We start from the raw sequence: 18475 nt of genomic DNA, 5'->3' as shown, positions 1-18475 counted from the left end.
AGAGTCAAGAGGTGTCCGCACATGCGCAGTGTGACCGTAGTAATGGCCTGAGTTGCCATTGCGCCTGCGCAATACACCAACGCCTCGCGAAAGTGGTTAAGACCATAGGCATGGCCGTTGTGGGTCAGACCAATGGTCCAGCTAGTCTGGTAGCCAGGGCCAGAGGCTTCAGAGGGCACGAACGGAATAGCCCAAGTATGAAGTGGTCTACTGTGTGTGCATGTCCCCCTCCCCAGTGCTGGTGGGCTGTGCTTGACCCATGCAGATCCAGTGGGACTTTGTTATATAGGTTGTTAGCTGGCAGCCCGTGGGCTGGAGGCAGGAACTCAGTGGTCCGGAAGCTGCTGTCTCACGAATGCAATATATAATTAAGCTGTGGAATTTACCTGACAGGGGCACAAAACATCCCAGGGCACTTTTCATAAGAATCAAGTGCTATAACCCCATGTATTGTGGCCATGTTCCCGCTCATCTATCTATCTATCCATCTACTGCCGTACTACATACCTATATATCAGCCTCTGGGTTCTTAGTGTTTAGGGGTCATGTTTGCAAGCTTTTTCCACAACCATGAAGACAACCTGTGGAACTTTTTCCCAGAGGATATTGTGAAGGCCCAAGATGCTAACAGGGTTAAAAAAAAAAAACTAGATAAATTCACGGAGGAACGGGCCATCAATGGCTATTAGCCAAGATGGGCAGGGATGGTGTCCCTAGCCTCTCCTTGCAAAAAGCTGGGAATGGGCGACAGGGGATTGATCACTTGATGATTACCTGTTCTGTTCATTCCCTCCGAAACACCTGGCTAGATGGACCTTTGGTCTGACCCAGTGTGGTCGTTCTTATGTTCTTATAACAAATGCCTTTTTAAAAAACTCAACCATAAGCACATCACTTCAGGAGCTGCAGCTTTAAGAAAAATATCATGAGACTCTCAATGAAATTCTGAGAGTTGACAATAGTGGAAGCATGTAAAAGCTGGAGACAAAGCATTCTGAGCTGTGAAGCTATCTTCCAAAGATTAGACAAATCCTGACTCTTTTATTAAATGCTCAAAACTTTTCTGTTTGCTAAACCTCTTCCAGCATAAACAAAATAACACATCAACCACCTATCTACCCTTAATACAGCTACCTAAATAGATCTTCCTATAATCTGATAAGGAAAAAGAAGTAGAGACTCCATTAAGTCCGTTAGGGACTTCATTATTGATAATCTATTTCATATGGAGGATACTCAGATACTACAGTGATGTTTGACAGTACAAACCCTAAAATATTTATTTATGCCAAACTTATTTCTCTATATATTGTGATACCTACTCCTGTATCTATATTTACCTATCATCTTATATATCCTTATAGCTATTTATCTGCTTATTACCATAAATATATACTCATCCATGTATCTATGGTCATACATAACCGTTTATATATCTATCTATGAATCCTCATATGACACATACTCCTTTTTGTATATAGCTATTGTCATGGATACTTATCTGGGAACTGTGGCCAATGGGAGCTGTGGGGGCAGGTGGAGCACTCCCTAAATTTGCACCCTACACCCCCTGTCCCACGCTCAGCCAGGAGCCCCCTCCCATACTCTGAACCCCTTGGACCCAGCCCAGAGGCTGCACCCCAACCCCCTGCCCCAGACCAGTAAAAGTTAGTGAATAGGGTTGCCAATTTTGGTTGGATGTATCCCTGGAGATTTCATGACATGACATAATCTTCCATTCAAGATTAATCTTGAATTCCTGGAGACTCCAGGCCAATCCTGGAGGGTTGACAAGCCTAAGTGAGGGTGTGGGAGAGCATGCAACACAGGGAGGGGGAATGGAGTGAGCGGGCCAAGGCCTGGGAGAAGGGAACGGGTAGGGCAAAGGTGTTTGAGTTTGTGTGATTAGACAGTTGGCAACCCTATCGGAACAATTGTTCCAGGCTTCCCACAGATTCAGAAAAAACAAACAAACAAACAAACACACTGAGATTCTGGAGAAAAAGACAGCATCTTCACATGCATCCGAAGAAGTGGGTATTCACCCACAAAAGCTCATGCTCCTATATGTCTGTTAGTATATAAGGTGCCACGGGACTCTTTGCTGCATCTTCATAAAGGTGCCGGTAAACCATACTGCATACTGGTGGATGTGATGTTCCTCACTTAACATGTTACAGGGCAGGCAGACAAAGATAGAAATGCAATCAAGTTGAATATTTGACCTTTCTTTGCTTGGCCAACAAAGGATATGATCACATATAGTGAAAAACGACATGAGAAATCCTTGCAGGAATCACATTGTTCACATTTTGGCAAATTTGTGTAGCAAATTCCTGAAGATGAGGGTTAAATTGTGCACTACTAGTGCCCCAAATCCCTAATGATTTCTGTTGTCTTTGGCAATCATTTATACACCTACCAGATTGGTTGGATACACAAAGGTGCTCCACCAGACTATCTGATGTGGCTATGGTCATATTCTAGTCTAGTAGAGTAAACCACAGGAAAGCTGCTATGAGGTGTTGCCATCATGGATAATATAGTAAAAACATTGCACAAGCAGAACCCCCAATTAGCACGTTCCAAAAAAATTCCACAAGGGACTAGTGGTAATAGTAGGACTTGAACCCACGTCCATACATCCACAATTCAAAAACTCGGGCTCCAACCATTCCACAACGTCACATTTCTTACGGCCTATTGGGCCATTTCAAATACACGCCCTCCCTGTTCAGCCAATCAGCGAACCCGCCCTGCCCAGGCGCCTGGGCTTCTCCTTGAAATCAAAGCTGGGCGGACGAGGCTCTTCTACGCATGCGTAGTGGCATGATGCAGCTACACAGCCCATGCGCAGTTACAGCCCACCAGCTTTTGCCCCCCGTTGCCGGCTGCGTGTGGCGCATGCGCAGTGTTCCAGCGGCGGCGCGTTCGGTGTGGTGGGTCTCTAGGCCGGGTCGCTTGTTTCCCCGAGGCGGCGGCAAGGCCGGCCCCGCGCGCAGGGCGCCGAGAGGAGCCGAGGAAGCGGCGGCTGGGGGGAGGAGCCGCCCCCTCTCGTCTCCCCAGCATGGGGCGCTGCTGGTGCCGCCCCGCTCGCCGGGCTCGCAGCGCCCCCGGCCTCTGCCTGCAGCGGCCTCTGCGGGGCCTGTAGGGGCGGCCGGGCCGGATCGGGGCAGGGGCAGGGGCGGGGGGCGGCATGAGGAGCCGCTGCGGCCGCCCCCAGTGAATGGGCCTCGCGGCGGAGCGGGAGCAGCCGGAGCCGCCGCGATGGCTCAAGAGAAAATGGAGCTGGACCTGGAGCTGCCGGCGGGGAGCGCGCCGGCCCCGAGCGACGGGGGGAGCCTGAGGAGATCGAACAGCGCCCCCCTGATCCACGGGCTGAGGTGAGACCCGGGCCTCCCCCCCCATAGCCCCTCATCCCCGGGCTGAGGTGAGACCCGGGCCTGCCCCCCCCCATAGCCCCTCATCCCCGGGCTGAGGTGAGACCCGGGCCTGCCCCCCCCCCCCCGTATCCCCTCATCCCCGGGCTGAGGTGAGACCCGGGCCTGCCCCCCCCCCCCCGTATCCCCTCTTCCCCGGGCTGAGGTGAGACCCGGGCCGCCCCCCCCCCCATATCCCCTCATCCCCGGGCTGAGGTGAGAGACCCGGGCCTAGTGGCCCCCCCACTCCCGCAGTCCATAGCAACGGCACTGGAACAATTTATATGGTGGGGGTGCTGAGAGCCATTGAACCAAACGCTATAGTGTAAACCACTTCAAGCCGGGGGGGGTGCAGTAGCCGCCCCCTCCCTCGTATCTATAATCCATAAACTCGGGTTGAGAGACTTTGGCCTGGCGTGTGCCCAGTCCCGGTCTCAGGTGAGATGGGGGCCCTGCCGTGGCATCTTCCTACCATCCAGTGGCTTGTCTTCCCCATGTTTGAGAGGAAGCTATGGGTTTTGATGGTTGCTTCCCTCCCGTCAGGTGAGGGGATGGATCTAATGGATCTATCAGCCTGTCTTTCCCCGTCTTGATGCTTATTCAACTGATCCTTATTCCAACTTGAGTACAGTCTCCAGCTAGGAGAATGTCCACAAGTGGCTCCTCCCAACCATGATGCAGTGCGCTGTGCAATCAGGAGTTCCATAATGCTTTGGGCTAGCCCTGAAATGGGCCAATTATACGGTGTTTTTGTGGGGTGCACTAAGCCTTTGGATGAGCAAGCAAGACAGGCACTCCCCTTCCATACTGTCAGTAGTTGCTTCACTTTTTGTTGCTGCTTATGGACAACTAATTCCGTATAATTCCCCAGGTTCTCCATGTAGGTTAGGCTCAGTTTAACTGTAACCTCTTCAAACCTTTTGTATAAACCCTAGTTGGGGGAAGCAAGAGTGTGAGTCCCAGCCTAGCGTCTGCTTGCTAATCTCAGTCCTGGGGACTGATCTGCTGAATATCACACCGTAATTAGAAATGTGTAACCAAACCTTTTCTGAAGATCATATCTGTAGCTGTTTTTTTTTTTTTAAAGACTTAAGGAAGATGGGTGTCTACAAAAGGCCCCTGAGCAGTTTAACAAAAAACACTAGCGTTTCAGATACTGAAAAGTAGAATGAGACCACTAATTTCACTCAGCTAGAGAGAAACTTGAGTCTAGCTCTTCAAAGATGACATGCTAGTATCCCCCATGCCCTTACCTTTAGTTTTTGAAGTAATACTCCAATTAAAACGGGAAAATGTCAGTATCTTGAAAAATGTAATACAAAAAGATTGTATAACTGATGTGTGCCTTAAGTTAAAGTAACTATTGTAATCTCTTTCAGTGATAATTCACAGGTTTTTCAGCCTTATGTGTTGCGAACCCGCAGGAACAGTACAACGGTTATGAACCGTCACAGTATGGTAAGTAATCTTAAACACAGTGTTCACACCTCAACAATGTGTAATTGAGTGAGGGGAAATAAAAAGTTTAAACTTCATTTAAAGCTGTACTGAAATATTCTTATGGACCTCCTGGCTGGAAAATGGATTTCTTTTAATTACTTGCACATTTCCTCTGAAAAAAGACATTTTCTAGATGTAAGCAGGATACCTCACAAAGCGTATTACTGATTAATACCCTGTCTTTTTGTTTTGGTTAAAATTGCCTGTAGTTGGGATACCATAACAGAGTGGAACCCAGCATCTCTTCTGGTCTCAAAGCTCAATGCATGGAATTTGCCTGTGGGAAAGAGTAATTGCAGTCTCATTTTAAAATAACCTTGCACAGTTGAACTGTGTCTAAAAAACAACACCCCAAAAACCTTCCATTTACTTGACCCTCTGGTAGGGTGACTAGAGCTAGAGGTGGACAGCTGGCTTCACAGGATCAGATTAAGAGAAGGTAATTTTAAAGTAATTCATTTGCTGAATGTTACTCTACTCATTACTGTTTAGGGCTTTCAGCATGCAGTCCTGTAACTTATTTCACTTTTCAAAGAAGTTTGTAGGTCACTCTTACGTGTTTCCCAATCAGTTGTTAACTTGGACAAATCACGGAAAATATCATTACTGTTTTTCAGCTAAAATCATTTTCTTTTTCCTGTTTTTATAGGAAGTAAACAGGGCTTTGGAGCTGTGCTCCAAGCAAAAACCTACAGCTCCACTGCTCTGGAGCTGCTCCAGGGCTTTGGAGCGGAGCCCGGAAGTAAAGATTAGGTCTTGGTTCTTTAGAGAGGTTATGGGACTCAAAAGGTCCTAAAAATCTATAAAATATCTATTGCCTCTGTCTTACATTCAACCTAGGAAAAGAGTGACAGAATTCTGGTTCTAAGCTTTGTTATGGAGCTGTCACTTCACTGTCTGCCCTATGCTTAATATTGTTAGTAATCATAGTAAATGCTTATTTTATGATAATGCCCAAAGCCCTCGATTAGATCTATGTGCTGTACCGACTTAGCTACAAGTCTTTGCCCCAAAGGGGTTAAGTTTACTGCAAAGGGCTATTTCCAATATTTAAATTCCCTACAACTTTTCCCACTGGCATGTCTGAAAATTTTTGATACCATTTGATTTGACTTCATCTCTATAGATTATCTGAGATAAATTATTGGGTTTAAGGTTTGTGAACAAAATCTTACCACTTTTAAGTACAAAGCTAATTTTGTAATGTTCTAACTCAGTAGCTCTCAACCTTTTCAGACTACTGGACCCTTTTCAGAAGTCTGATTTGTCTTGCGTACTACTCACTTAAACTACTTGATTACAAAATCAGACGTAAAAATATAAATGTCACAGCACACTGTTACTGAAAAATTGCATACTTTCTCATTTTTGCCATATTATAGAATAAATCAATTAGAATATAAATATTTTACTTACATTTCAGTGTATAGTCCATAGTGCCGTATAAACAAGTCATTGTCTGTATGAAACTTTTTAGTTTGTACTGTCTTGGCTACTGCTTTTTATGTAGCCTCTTGTAAAACTAGGCAAATATCTAGATGGGTTGGTGTACCCCCTGAAAGACAGCTGCGTACCCCCAGGGATATGCATAACCCTGGTTGAGAACCACAATTCTAACTCGTGCTCACATTCTTATTGCAGTGCCCCACCTTTCTTAATAGCTAGTGCTCTCTTCTTACCAAGGTCAACTATCATCTTACTACAATGTGGTCTGAGTTCTGAGCACTTATTGACACTTGGCTATCTTAATTCTAATTTAAAGAGAACATAGGTGACTGAGAATAGGCTGTATGCAGACTACTGATTTATGATTGAGAAGTGGATGTTTATTCTTTTCTAGTTGCTGTCATCATCTCCAATTCGAATCCCTAGCAGCAGACTTCATCAAATCAGAAGGGTAAATTGCATTATTCTACTTTGGATGTGATATTTTATCAAAACATTAACTTTTCCTTCTCTTCATGCAGTATTTGATATGGAAATGACACTGCTGGCATTCCTTCTCCATTAGATCAGTTTAGCTCTGTTTCATCCCCTAACCTACAGTGTCACCTACAGTCTGGAGTGGCGTCCTCCCAGGGCTTGTTCTTTCTTCATATTGAAGTGCTTCAGCACTTATAAAGCTATTGTTATGATCTAGATATGGGGCTCTGGGATGAACAGGGAGAAGTGGTGAGTTGGGATGGATGACAGGCCTTGTCTTCTGGAGTGTTACTCCTGCTTGTTTAAATTCTAAAGGCAGATGACTGAACTAGGAAGACTTCATTCAGCTTTGAGTACCATGATGAACTAAATATTGTGAAAGCTTATAGCGCTTATCTTCTGCAGGAGGAAGGAGTGGATTTAATGAACAGAGAAACAGCACATGAAAGGTGAGTGTGACAAACTAAATAAAAAAGTAGCCAGACTTGTCATCTTTGTAGCCACTGATGGGATTTTTTGTGTTTTAGGGAAGTGCAAACAGCAATGCAGATAAGCCAGTCATGGGAGGAAAGCTTGAGTCTGGTAATCTCTTTACAGATGTTTAAATTTTTTATTCTACTTCTACACTTAACCATTGGATTTAAGGAAAAAGTGGAAATAACTTGGGAAATAATTTTAGAAAACATAAGTTTTAGTGTTCTAGTTGCTCCACTGATTTGGCCATTGAAATGTTGTGGCTCAGGTTGTAAGGCAATGAACTATGTCAGCTTAAATTTTGTATTTACAGAGTGACAATGACTTGGACAAGTCCGAGAAATCTTCCTCTCCAAAGAGAATAGACTTCATCCCAGTTTCCCCAGCACCTTCACCCACCCGAGGAATAGGGAAGGTAGGATAAATGAAGAACAAGAAAGAAAACACAAATTTCAGATTAAGATAAACTGCAAAGGATTTTTTTTTAAACTCCCCAAACTAATTTACTGTTTTTAAAGAAAAAAAGTCTATAACCATTGTTAAATCTAACTACTGTTGACTTTTCTCAATATCTAAAACTTACTACCTAAGCCTGCAAAATCTGACCTGCTGGTTCCTTCACCATGCTGAGTGACTTCAGCAGCTGCATTTTGTGTGCTTTGGGGAGGGAAGACGCTAGGGAGGCGGCTGTGGTAATCAAGTTGAAGGCCTGGATGAGATCTTAAGCTGTCTAAACAGAAAGAAAAGGATGGATCTTAGAAATACTGTGGAGGAAGCAGCAAGATTTGGATACAAGCTGTATACGTATGGAGGAGAGAGAGGGAGGAGTCCAAGATCCCAATTTACAGATCTGGGTGCTGGGAAAGGTGATGGTGTCAGCAGTGACAGCTTGGGGTCGTTGGAGCCTTTTTGGGAGGAAAGATTAGGAGTTCAACTGTGGCCATGTTAAGTTTAAATGGATGGATGGCCCTTTCCCTTTAGTTTGCGTTGTTCCTGGGTCTCTTCATTTCAGACCCGGGAAGGGTGGAGTGGAGACAAAGACCCTCCCCATAGCACCACTTTTTTTCCCCCCAGTGAGAATCCGATAGAGATTGAGGTGGACATCAGCAACCATGTTTACTTCTTGGCCTTGTCTTTATTAAAGTTAATCACATTCTTCCATGGCTACTGTATCATGGAAGCTCAACCAATGCTAGCACTCACACTATTGCTAGCGTAGAACAGCCACAGTATTTTTACCGCTGTCAGGGAAACCTGCTCTAAGCAGTGCTGGTGTATGTGATGGCTGTTTGTCTGGATAGTAGTGTTTGTACGGGGAGGATTACACCTGTCTCAAAGCAAACTTGACAAACATCAGTGTGCATGCAGCTCCTTGGGCTGAGTTCAGCTGCAGGAGCACAGAATGGATGCAAAGAGTCAGACTCTGTGTTGCCAAATTCATGTTACAATTTTTTTCAATACGAGAAAAATATATGGAGTATTTTAAATAAGCATGGGTTGGTTTTTGGAGCATGGTTTAAAGATTAATATAGTCCTCTGAACTGATGCTTTTAGAAATAAGGGCAGAACAGGGACCAAATCCTATTTGGATAACATGCTTCTTTCTCTGTCTTAACTTTTGATTTCAGAGTTTTTATTTTGAAGCATTTTGACTGTTAATTTGAATGAAGTGATGCTTTTAGAATATTTTGTAAATTCAGTTTTACAGAGCTCTTGGATTTGGTTTTAATTTCCTGTTCAAGCTTCCAGTAGGCTATTGTATTGTTGGCCTTGTTACTTTCACTGGGGGTTTTGGTTGGGGTGGGAAAAAGTATTGATTACTTAAAAAGGAAGTTGCAGAAGTATTTTACTGTGTAATTCTTTTCCCAGCAATGTTTTTCACCATCCTTACAAATGTTTGTGAGTAGTAATGGATTACCTCCAAGTCCTATTCCTAGTCCGACAAGGCGATTCTCAAAGTAAGTCAAATTGTCTCAAAGTAACAAATGCATACTGACCTAGTTTCAATAGTAGTCTGGCAGTTTAAGACAGTTCAGTGTTAAAATTCAGGCCTGGAAATTGGTTTGAAGCAATTTTCATTTGTGATCTCAACTAGAATCCATTAATAAAGTGACTTCTGGATGGTTCTAGTTTTGTCCTGCTTTAAAAGGTGGCTGAAGTTTCCTTTCAATATTTTGTCAACAGGTCATCTTTAGAGCTTTTTTTTAAACTGCCCTGATGTTGAAATTAGAGACTCCACCATTGCGCCCCACACCCAAAAATCTTTGAACGTTAAACTTTGTAAGAGGAAGTTGAATGCTAGCGTTCTTTGAATTCTCTTTAAATTTAGATTAGACTGGGTCCTTCATAGAGAATCTTTAAACCGCCCAGATGTATACAAGCAGTATTATATCTAACTTACAAATGGATAAAATGAGGCTGACTTTCCATATTTAAAGATAAATTAAATGGCCTACCAAAGATCATTTGGTAGATATCCTTCTCTAAGGAAACAACACCTTTCAAAAGCTAACTTTTCTGTTTAACTACAGTATCAGACTCCCAATTGCCTAAGTGTTTGAACTGTACAGAACTGTTTTAAAACAGGAATTCAGTTTTTAAAATGTGATTTTTATATTGGTTTAGTATATAAAACATTTTGTTCAAGCTTTAAATTTTTTAGAATGTATTGATTCCAGTCTTGGCTCTTTTAGCAGGAGGAGTCAGAGTCCAATCAATTGTATCAGGCCCAGTGTTCTTGGTCCCATTAAAAGGAAAGGTATGTTTAAATACTTCTGATATTTTAGAGATGTTGTTGTGAATTGTAGTCACTAGATAGACTTTCTGCCCTTAAATCCTAATGTTAAGCTAAGCAGTAGCCTTTCCTCAAAATATAGTGCACGCTCCTCCATGATGTATTGGAATTTAACAATCCAGACTTCCAGCTGTAAAATAAAACAAAAGGGCTTGCCTAAAACACTATACATTAATTTATAAATCTGACTAGTCACTTGTATTTACTATTTAAAACTTGGAATGTTTTTCACCTTTGACTATTAATAAAAATGGGCTGGAGACTGGAAAGATTGGCTTCTAAAAATCAGATGTAAATCAAAATCTATGCTAGATGGGCAATCATTTTTAGCTGCAGGAAGCTGTAAATTAAGACTAATTCTAAGATAAATATGCTTCACCTTCTGTGAGGCTTTTTTAGATTCTCTGGCAAGGTGGATCAAAACATTTAAAAAAATCAAAATTGGATTTTGATTTAAATTAAATACAGGCTTATGTCTTTAAACCTATTTAAAATTAAACTTGAAATTGACAACCCTATGCTTTACAAGGCTACTTTATACTCTAACATTTAAATTAAATATGAAAATTATTAAGCTGTACATGTTTGCTGCCACATTTTAAAGACCGTTATACCACGAACTGCTGGAAGTCAGGTTAAGCACCTGGAGCCAGAGTCTAAGTATTAAGCTAGGTTTGGACTGGCTCTTCTGAGGGTATAAAGAGAATATTTTCTTCTTTTTAGCTTATTCATCCAGTTCAGTTACTACTTCATTCAAAGTTAAGAAACTAGTTGGGAATTGAAAAAGCAGGAAAGCTTGTTTCTCTCTTCCACTCTATGAACAAAAAGTATGTGAGAGAGCATGAGGTCTACCAGTTCTAAACTCTTGAAGGACATCGTGACCGCAACCAACCAACCAATCAATTCAATTCACTAACTACAGATAATACTTCCTTTGTTTTAATAAATCAGTTTTTGTTAAATACAAAACATGTTTTGATTTTTCTCTTACATAGCCAACATTTTAAGGTAGTCTTATTTTAAAAAATGCTGGTTTTATGCATTTAATAGAATTTGAATTTCTAGCCAAATAGATCTTGACACAAACCACAAGTAAAAAGTTAATCTGGTAAATAGAAATTTATGAATTATGCATTTAGCATAAAATGTAACCTGAAAAAAATAAATTCAACTATATAATTGCTTAAATATAGAGTATCCTTCTGGTTAGCAAAAAGAAATACCAAATTTAATATAAAAAGCTATATTTAGTTGCAGATCCCCATGGTTCAGTGGATACCAATTAATGAGAATCAGCCTGCCCTTAAGAAAATAACAAAAGTACAAATGCAAAACATCATAAAACTCAGTTATTTAAATCAAGGTTTCTGGCTTGATGATTTAAATAGTTATTAAAATTGGTGTCTGCCCTGTATTCTGGGATTACTACAGTACTGTGGTGCTCTCTGTATTTAACCATCTTTGTTATATTAGAACTAGATCTGGCTTCCATAAATGATGTTCTGAAGGAAATGCATTGTGTAGTGATACATTTTGAAAGTTATTTTAATTCTAGAAGTATTCCTTTTTATATCTTTACTGAATCTTTGAAATATTATACCAAATGTTTGTTCTATACTATGAAAGTTCAAAAGATGAATATTTTTGAGAATTAGAGGGATGGAAGTAGCATAGAGTACATGATAGTGTTTTTCCCTTTAAGAATCTGCATTTCTGAACCAGAAATATGACTCTGGTTGAAGTAAAATTTAGAAAAATTTTCCATACTATTATTAATGGACACTGCATTAAACTGAGGGATTAAAAAAACTAATTTATCAATACTTATGTAGCAAGTACTTCTCCATCTACTCCCATCCAATTCGGTTGATCTTTCCTTACTCAACCATACCAGTGACATCTCCTTTTATTCTCCCTAAGTGTGTATTTATGAAATTGTGAAGTTCATTGTTTGCTTTTAAAAAAAAAAAAAGTGGCAAAATTGACCTACTTCTAATCTGTCAAATCAGGTCAAATTTATTTCAAATTTGATTAAAAGAAAAAAAAAAAAAAAAAAAAACAGCCCTACCTTTGCTCCAGATGCCACTTACCTAGTTTTGAGGGGGAATGTGAAGCAGTGAAGAAGTTTAGCACCCATAGTGAAACTCACTGAATGTAAGATGCCAAAATACATTAGAGTGGACCACTTAAAGCAAAAGCACAGTACAAGTAAAGTCCAAGCAGGAGCCAGGTTTCCCATTCCCCACTCCACTTTGGTGCTTTTTGGAATATGAGTTTGCTCTTCTACTGGAAACACAAACCAGTTTTAATTAGGAATTAAAGACTATGATTTGGTCGTGGAAGTTACAAAATCCATGACTTCCAGTGACCTCTGTGTCTTCAGCCTGTGGTGGTTGGGAGCTGCAGGGTCTCCGGAAGGGAGCTGTTGGGTTCCCCGGTAGCCTCTAGCAGCTGCCGTGGGGGACCATAGCCACCGCCCAACTGCCCCACTTTAGGCAGTGTGGGGACCTGCAGATGCAGATCCCCACTTTTGTCATGGATATTTTTAGTAAAAGTCAGGGACAGGTCATGGGCAAAAAAGGAAAAACTCACAGAAGCTGTGACCTGTCCCTGACTTTTACTAAAAGTATCCGACAGAATCTTAGCCTTAATTATGAATAGTCCCTAATCATAAATGTCACCCTAACTACACCCAATTCCTTCATATCCTCCTGAAATACATAATTCTTGTTTCTTTAATTTTAAACTTTTAAATTGCTTAGTGGTTCTTAGTCTGCAGTTATTACATGGTAACATGTTTAGTCATAGCCATAAACTGAAACAATCCCTAATAGGAAAGACTCGGCATATCAAAGTGTTATATTGTACAACAGTGAAATGCTGCTAGCTGTTAAAATATCTTCTAGTGGTAAAAACAATACATGTTACTATGCAGCCTTCCTGTAGAATTTCACATTTCTTGAAAGAGTTGTCTGACCTTTTTCTTCTCAGTTTGTGTGAGGATCCAGAGTATTTTACATCTGTGTTCTTTAGCTTCAATCTGCATGATGGAAGCCATCATTATTTCATCAAAGGAGAATGAACATTCCTTGCATGCTCCAGAAAATGAGTTTTCAGGGCTGCCAGTCTTGGAGTAAAGGCTGAGTGGTAGTGTATTTCTCCTACATTATGTACACAAAGTTCATTTATAGTATGTTTTTAATGTGAAGCCTTTCAATTAGTTCCCCAAGCTGGCACTAGAACTGCTATAAGTTAACTGGAAGCTGAAAAAGTAGTCCCAAATTTCAAATACACTTTTGCTGGCAGACTGAATTAAACTACTGAAAAATCTCATGAACCTGGCAATAAAAAAGAAACTGAAAAATACTAAAGTATCAGATATCCGTTTCTTATACAAAGTTCAGTTAAATATACTGTGGGATGATACCCAGTTCAAGACAGTGGCGGGCAAGCTGTGGCCTGTCAGACCATTCATTTACATTTGCACCCACACTGCTTCCTGCAGCTCCCGTTGGCCAGGAACAGCAAACCGCGGACACTGGGAGCTGCAGGCGGCCGTGCAAATGTAAATGGAGGGTCTGACGGCCTGCCAGCGGGTTACCCTGATGGGCCGCAGGTTGCCCACCACTGATATGATATACTAAACATATAGGACCCAATTCTGCCTTTCATACTCACAATCCCAAAGAAGTCAATGGGTTTATATGGGGGTGAGGACGTAATCTGTCTCACAGTGAGGAAGGAGAAATGATCAGGTGTTGTGCCAAATGTTTTGTGTTAGGCTTTGTGTGTGTGCTTTCATGCTTGTCAATATTGGCCTTAATATCCCGAAGGGCGTTCTTGGGTCCAAAATGGACACGTTCTGTTTAAAGTTTTCAAAGTTACTGGTATTGTGACAATAGATAATTTTTTTTTTTAAGTGAACAAAATGGGAGCGATTGCCTGCTCTTAAATATTTAATTTAAGAGAACAATATGCGGATGGCCAGAAGCTCCAAGTTCATATATTTCCATTTACTAAAGCAGGAAACTGGTCCGTATAGCAGCCCAGTTTTAAACAAGTTATACAGCTGGCTGTAAAAACGAGTCCTTTTTAAATCACTTACATTTGACATTTATATTGCTTTTAAAAACATGTTTAAAGCATATACAAGCTATATAATTCTAAATATATATAACAATTTAAGCTTAACATCTCTGACAAATAACCTTTTAAAATATTGAGTATGAGACACTGCACAAGAGGCAAACTGCTATTCAACAAACATTGCAGAGTGCTCACTTCGGGGTTGGAACCCAGCACCTATTTAATAGCACAGTGCAACACTACACATTATTTCAGGGCAGGGAATGAAGAATACAGTATGCAAATGAAACTGCAAAAGGAGTTGATATAGGCAGAATAAAATCAGAGTTTGAATTTGGCAAGACACTGGTTCTAGATCCCAACTCTTATGAAAAGTGCTGTGAGATCTTGAGTGACCAGAACCTTTGTTTTGTCCCTTAAACAATGTTGAAGCATTAGTTCAGTACAGACTCAGCGGGTGGACTGAATAATCAAATCACTTCCTGTAGCTTTAGGAGTGTTAGGGCTCTTACCAAGCTCTGACCTGGCTGAATTAGAGATCTGACGAGATCACAGTGCAAAATGTTGTGCATGTAATTACTTACTATATGGGACACCCAAAATAGTCTTGGATAGAAAGAACTTTGAAGTTATGCTGCTGAAGATATTTCACAGAATCAAACAAGTTTGACTGTTAATTACTTTTCTCAGGTGAAATGGAAACTGAAAGTCAGCCAAAGAGACTTTTCCAAGGAACTACCAACATGCTTTCTCCTGATGTTACACATCTGACAGATTTCAGTTCATGGTAAAATATTGTATTATAAACGCTGAAAAGCCAAAGCGGAGGTCATTTAGAAATCCTCAGCACCTTGGTTTTTCAGAGGAATTTTAACTTGTGCTAAATAATTTGCATTTACAGACTAGTAGAAACTACGTAAAGGTTCCCCAACTCTCTGGAATTAAAGTTTTCTTGCTTGCTGTTTGGCTGATTTGACAAGCTGCCCATAAGTGATTCACTCTTTGTGGTCACATCTAAACATCTCACATGAACCTTTTTTGATACCTGGAATAGGCAGGGAATCCTTGCTGCTCACATGCCAGATGCCTCATAGTAAATTAAATTATTGTTCTGTGGTGTCCTTACTTTCCCTCAAAGCAGAAATCACTCAATATTGACTATAATTTGCTGTCTGCCTCACCTGCTAGGTGCCCTGCTGTTCCAGAATGGTATAGTGAGCAGAATGATATTTGTGTAATTATAGTACAGTACCACATATCTCCTGGGCATTCCCAGAGGCCAGTAGTTGACATGAATCCAAATTCTTATGATGATATTCCACAGTTAAGATTATATTGATGTGTCATTCACATTTTATTGATGTATCTCTGTCTAATGTCTGTTTCATATAAACAGGAAGGTGACTTGTCTGGCTTGAGTCTTGTCTCTTTCCAAGGAGAGACATCAGATAAATTAAGTGGTTCTAAAATAACAAACTTCTTCCCAAGTTTTGTAGAATTGGAAAGCCACCTAGAATAAGCGAGAATTGTGGCATTTTTCAACAGTTATGAAGTGCCGATTTGCAAATAAAAATCTGGAATCATGATAGCCTTTAAAATTCAAGTGTGGGAGAACTTTCTTCATGAGAAAAAACTATTTTGCAAGATCCCGCTTTGAATGATGTATTTGAGAGCAAACTGGCTAATCAGTTTAAAATAGCTGCATCATTGGAATCTTCATCAGAAAAAAATTTCCTTATTTCCCTTAGAAGTAGTGCCTTTAACAATTATATTAACTGACTTTTCTATTCTACAGCTGGTTGAAGTTTTGGTGTCTATTTATAATGCATGTTAAAAAAAAAAAAAAAAATTCTGCTCCTCTTTCCCTTAAGGAGCATGAATGTATCCATAACATGCTAGAGGAAAATAAGGAGTCTTCAGGGCTGCCAGTCTTGCAGTAAAGGCTGAGTGGTAGTATGTCTCTCCTACATATTTTTTTTAAAAAGTGCATTAACTTGGTATGCCAATTCATAGTTCACATATTCTTAAGTAACCATTTTCCTTTGTCTTCAGTTTGTCTTCAGATATTCTCGATAGGAGTAGTAGCAGTATTGGTTCTTCCTCTGATTCACTGGCTAAAGGCAGCATTACCACAGAATCTCCAGTAACATGCTCAAACTCATGCTCTTCATTCATTTTGATGGATGATCTCTCACCTAAGTGAATTAATCTGTTCTGACTCAGTGTTTGGCTGTGCTGTTTCCTTGCTGTACATTTCTACAGAGAAATGAATTCCGATCCTTGAGAATCTTTCACATGAGGATTAAAATACTAATGGAAATTAATGTAATCTTATTTCTTGACAACTCTTCCCAATGGTTTTGATTTAGCCTTAATGGACACTTTAGACCATATTAATGTCTGGTTTTGATTATTTTACAAACAAGATGTCTGTTCAGTTTATACTAACTTTGTTTTAAAGAAAAAACCTTTTGATTCCTGAATAGGCATCTTTTTACAATGAGTGTTGTTATTTTTAGGAAAATACTGTGTACTGTTACTGTCATGGTCACTTTGTCTGGAGAAACACGTGGTGGTTGCAGAGATGTCTGGAAATACTCATTTATTCTTTGACAGATTCTTTTTAGTAGTAAATTAGATTTCATAAACAATTTCTGGTTGGGGTAAATATCTAATTTCTCCCACTAACTCAAAGTAAAATTATTTCCCCCACTCTGTAGTTGCAGCTGTCCCCAGCCATTTCTCCCACAGAAGGGGAAGAAATGCTTGGCTGTCTCTAGTGCTACTGGTAATTGCGTCATTGCAGTTGAACACTATGGTTCTGGAAGTTGTTGTGTTTAAAACAAAACACAGACACTTCTAGGGTGACTAGCATATTTATCAATAGGGGAAATACAAATACCCTGTGTGAAACATGGTTAACATCACTGCATAGTTCTCTCCCCACACCCTTCATCCAGGAGATTCTATGGAATATGGTAAATATTCATAAATATTTGGCCAAGGAGAAATAATCCCTGCCTTGATTTAAAATGCATGGTGCAAGTAACTAAGTTACTTAAACTACTGAGGAAAGAAGAATGTGCATGGCGCCATCAATGTCTCCTGTGGCATTGAGGCCATAGGTATTTTCGTGCCTTAGGGGACATTGTTAAAATTAAAGAATGTAAAACTGGTGGGTGGGCAAAGGACTTTGCTTGTAGAGTGCTTACCAGATGCTGTCTTCAGTGCTGCTTTCTCTTAGTGCTTGCTCTTTTTCAAGGTGTTTCTTCCATTGGGAGGTGCTATGGAGAGTTCCAAGTATTCTGTAAGATAGCAGTGTATGTGTTCCCGTCACAGCTGCTGTATAGCTTTATGCCTTTGTCTGCCTTACAGAGGGCAGGCCACTAAATTAACTTTAATTTCTAGGGAAAGGCTTTAAGGTTGGATTGGATACTAGCTCTGCATACCATTTAAGGAGTTACATTTGAGTAGTAGTCTTGATACAGTACCTTGGTCAGTCTGAGGTAATATAATAGTATACTTTTTAAGAAGACCTAACTAGGCTAAAATAAATCCATTTGTAATCTACTGTTATTTATTATTTATAAACTATGTAAAAAAGTCTGTGGTGATGAATTATAGTATTTTTTTATGATTGAATAAGGTTTTTTATGTTCAGTAATAATTGCTGGTTGGTTTCTATTTAATATGCAACATTGTCTGCCAGAATCATAAGCTTCCAGTTTTGAATGTTTGTAAGGTAACACACATGCTTTTGTTATCTAAAAGTACAACTTCGGATTTCTGAAAGAAAATGGCACTGAATTTAAAGTAAGTGTGCTTTAAAGATGAGCACAGTCTCCGGCAATACTGTCTGGCTAAGAATGGGGAGGGAGCACCATATTTTTTCCACTCTAAAGAGGTTTAGTTTCCAATAGACCTGTCCTACATAGCATTTTACTTTTCAAGTGTTTGTTTTAAATTGTACTAAGTACCATAAATGGCCAATAGAGGCACTTATCTGTATTATCACTTCACTTGTGGAGCATTAGTTTCCCTGCCTCAAATAAATGTGCATATTGTAAAATATTGTGCAGTGGTGCCATTTTTAAATGAGCTCTACAGTATTCAATGTTAACATTATTTGTATATGCACAGTGCTATTTCTTGCGTTTTGGCTTTAACTTAATGAATTTTTATCCGTTAATACTGTGCAAGGCTGTTTTGACATTTTGCAAAGTATTGATCAATAGTCTGTGAAAGTACAACGTATCATTGCCCCATTTCATGATCCCAT

At 40.3% G+C, this 18475-nt stretch overlaps 1 protein-coding gene and 2 non-coding genes across 3 annotated transcripts; all 3 read left to right on the top strand.

Moving 5' to 3' along the window:
* Positions 1-2900: 2900 nt before the first annotated feature.
* LOC128842958 (PABIR family member 2-like) lies at positions 2901-18267 on the top strand. The gene is made up of 10 exons (XM_054039342.1): positions 2901-3383; positions 4799-4877; positions 6760-6816; positions 7248-7291; positions 7370-7424; positions 7630-7731; positions 9186-9274; positions 10010-10074; positions 14887-14983; positions 16249-18267. Exons 1-10 carry the CDS (start codon positions 2905-2907, stop codon positions 16397-16399), a joined length of 1218 nt encoding a protein of 405 aa, XP_053895317.1. The 5' UTR covers positions 2901-2904; the 3' UTR covers positions 16400-18267.
* LOC128843847 (small nucleolar RNA U109) lies at positions 13151-13279 on the top strand. Its single transcript, XR_008446371.1, has one exon. It is a non-coding gene; the product is annotated as a small nucleolar RNA U109 (small nucleolar RNA).
* On the top strand, positions 16020-16168 carry LOC128843846 (small nucleolar RNA U109). Its single transcript, XR_008446370.1, has one exon. It is a non-coding gene; the product is annotated as a small nucleolar RNA U109 (small nucleolar RNA).
* Positions 18268-18475: the final 208 nt, after the last annotated feature.

Source organism: Malaclemys terrapin, chromosome 9, assembly GCF_027887155.1.
Source record: "Malaclemys terrapin pileata isolate rMalTer1 chromosome 9, rMalTer1.hap1, whole genome shotgun sequence".
Lineage (NCBI taxonomy): Eukaryota > Metazoa > Chordata > Testudines > Emydidae > Malaclemys > Malaclemys terrapin.
Note: the sequence above shows the minus strand (reverse complement) of the source record. Positions and strands in the feature narration are given on the sequence as shown.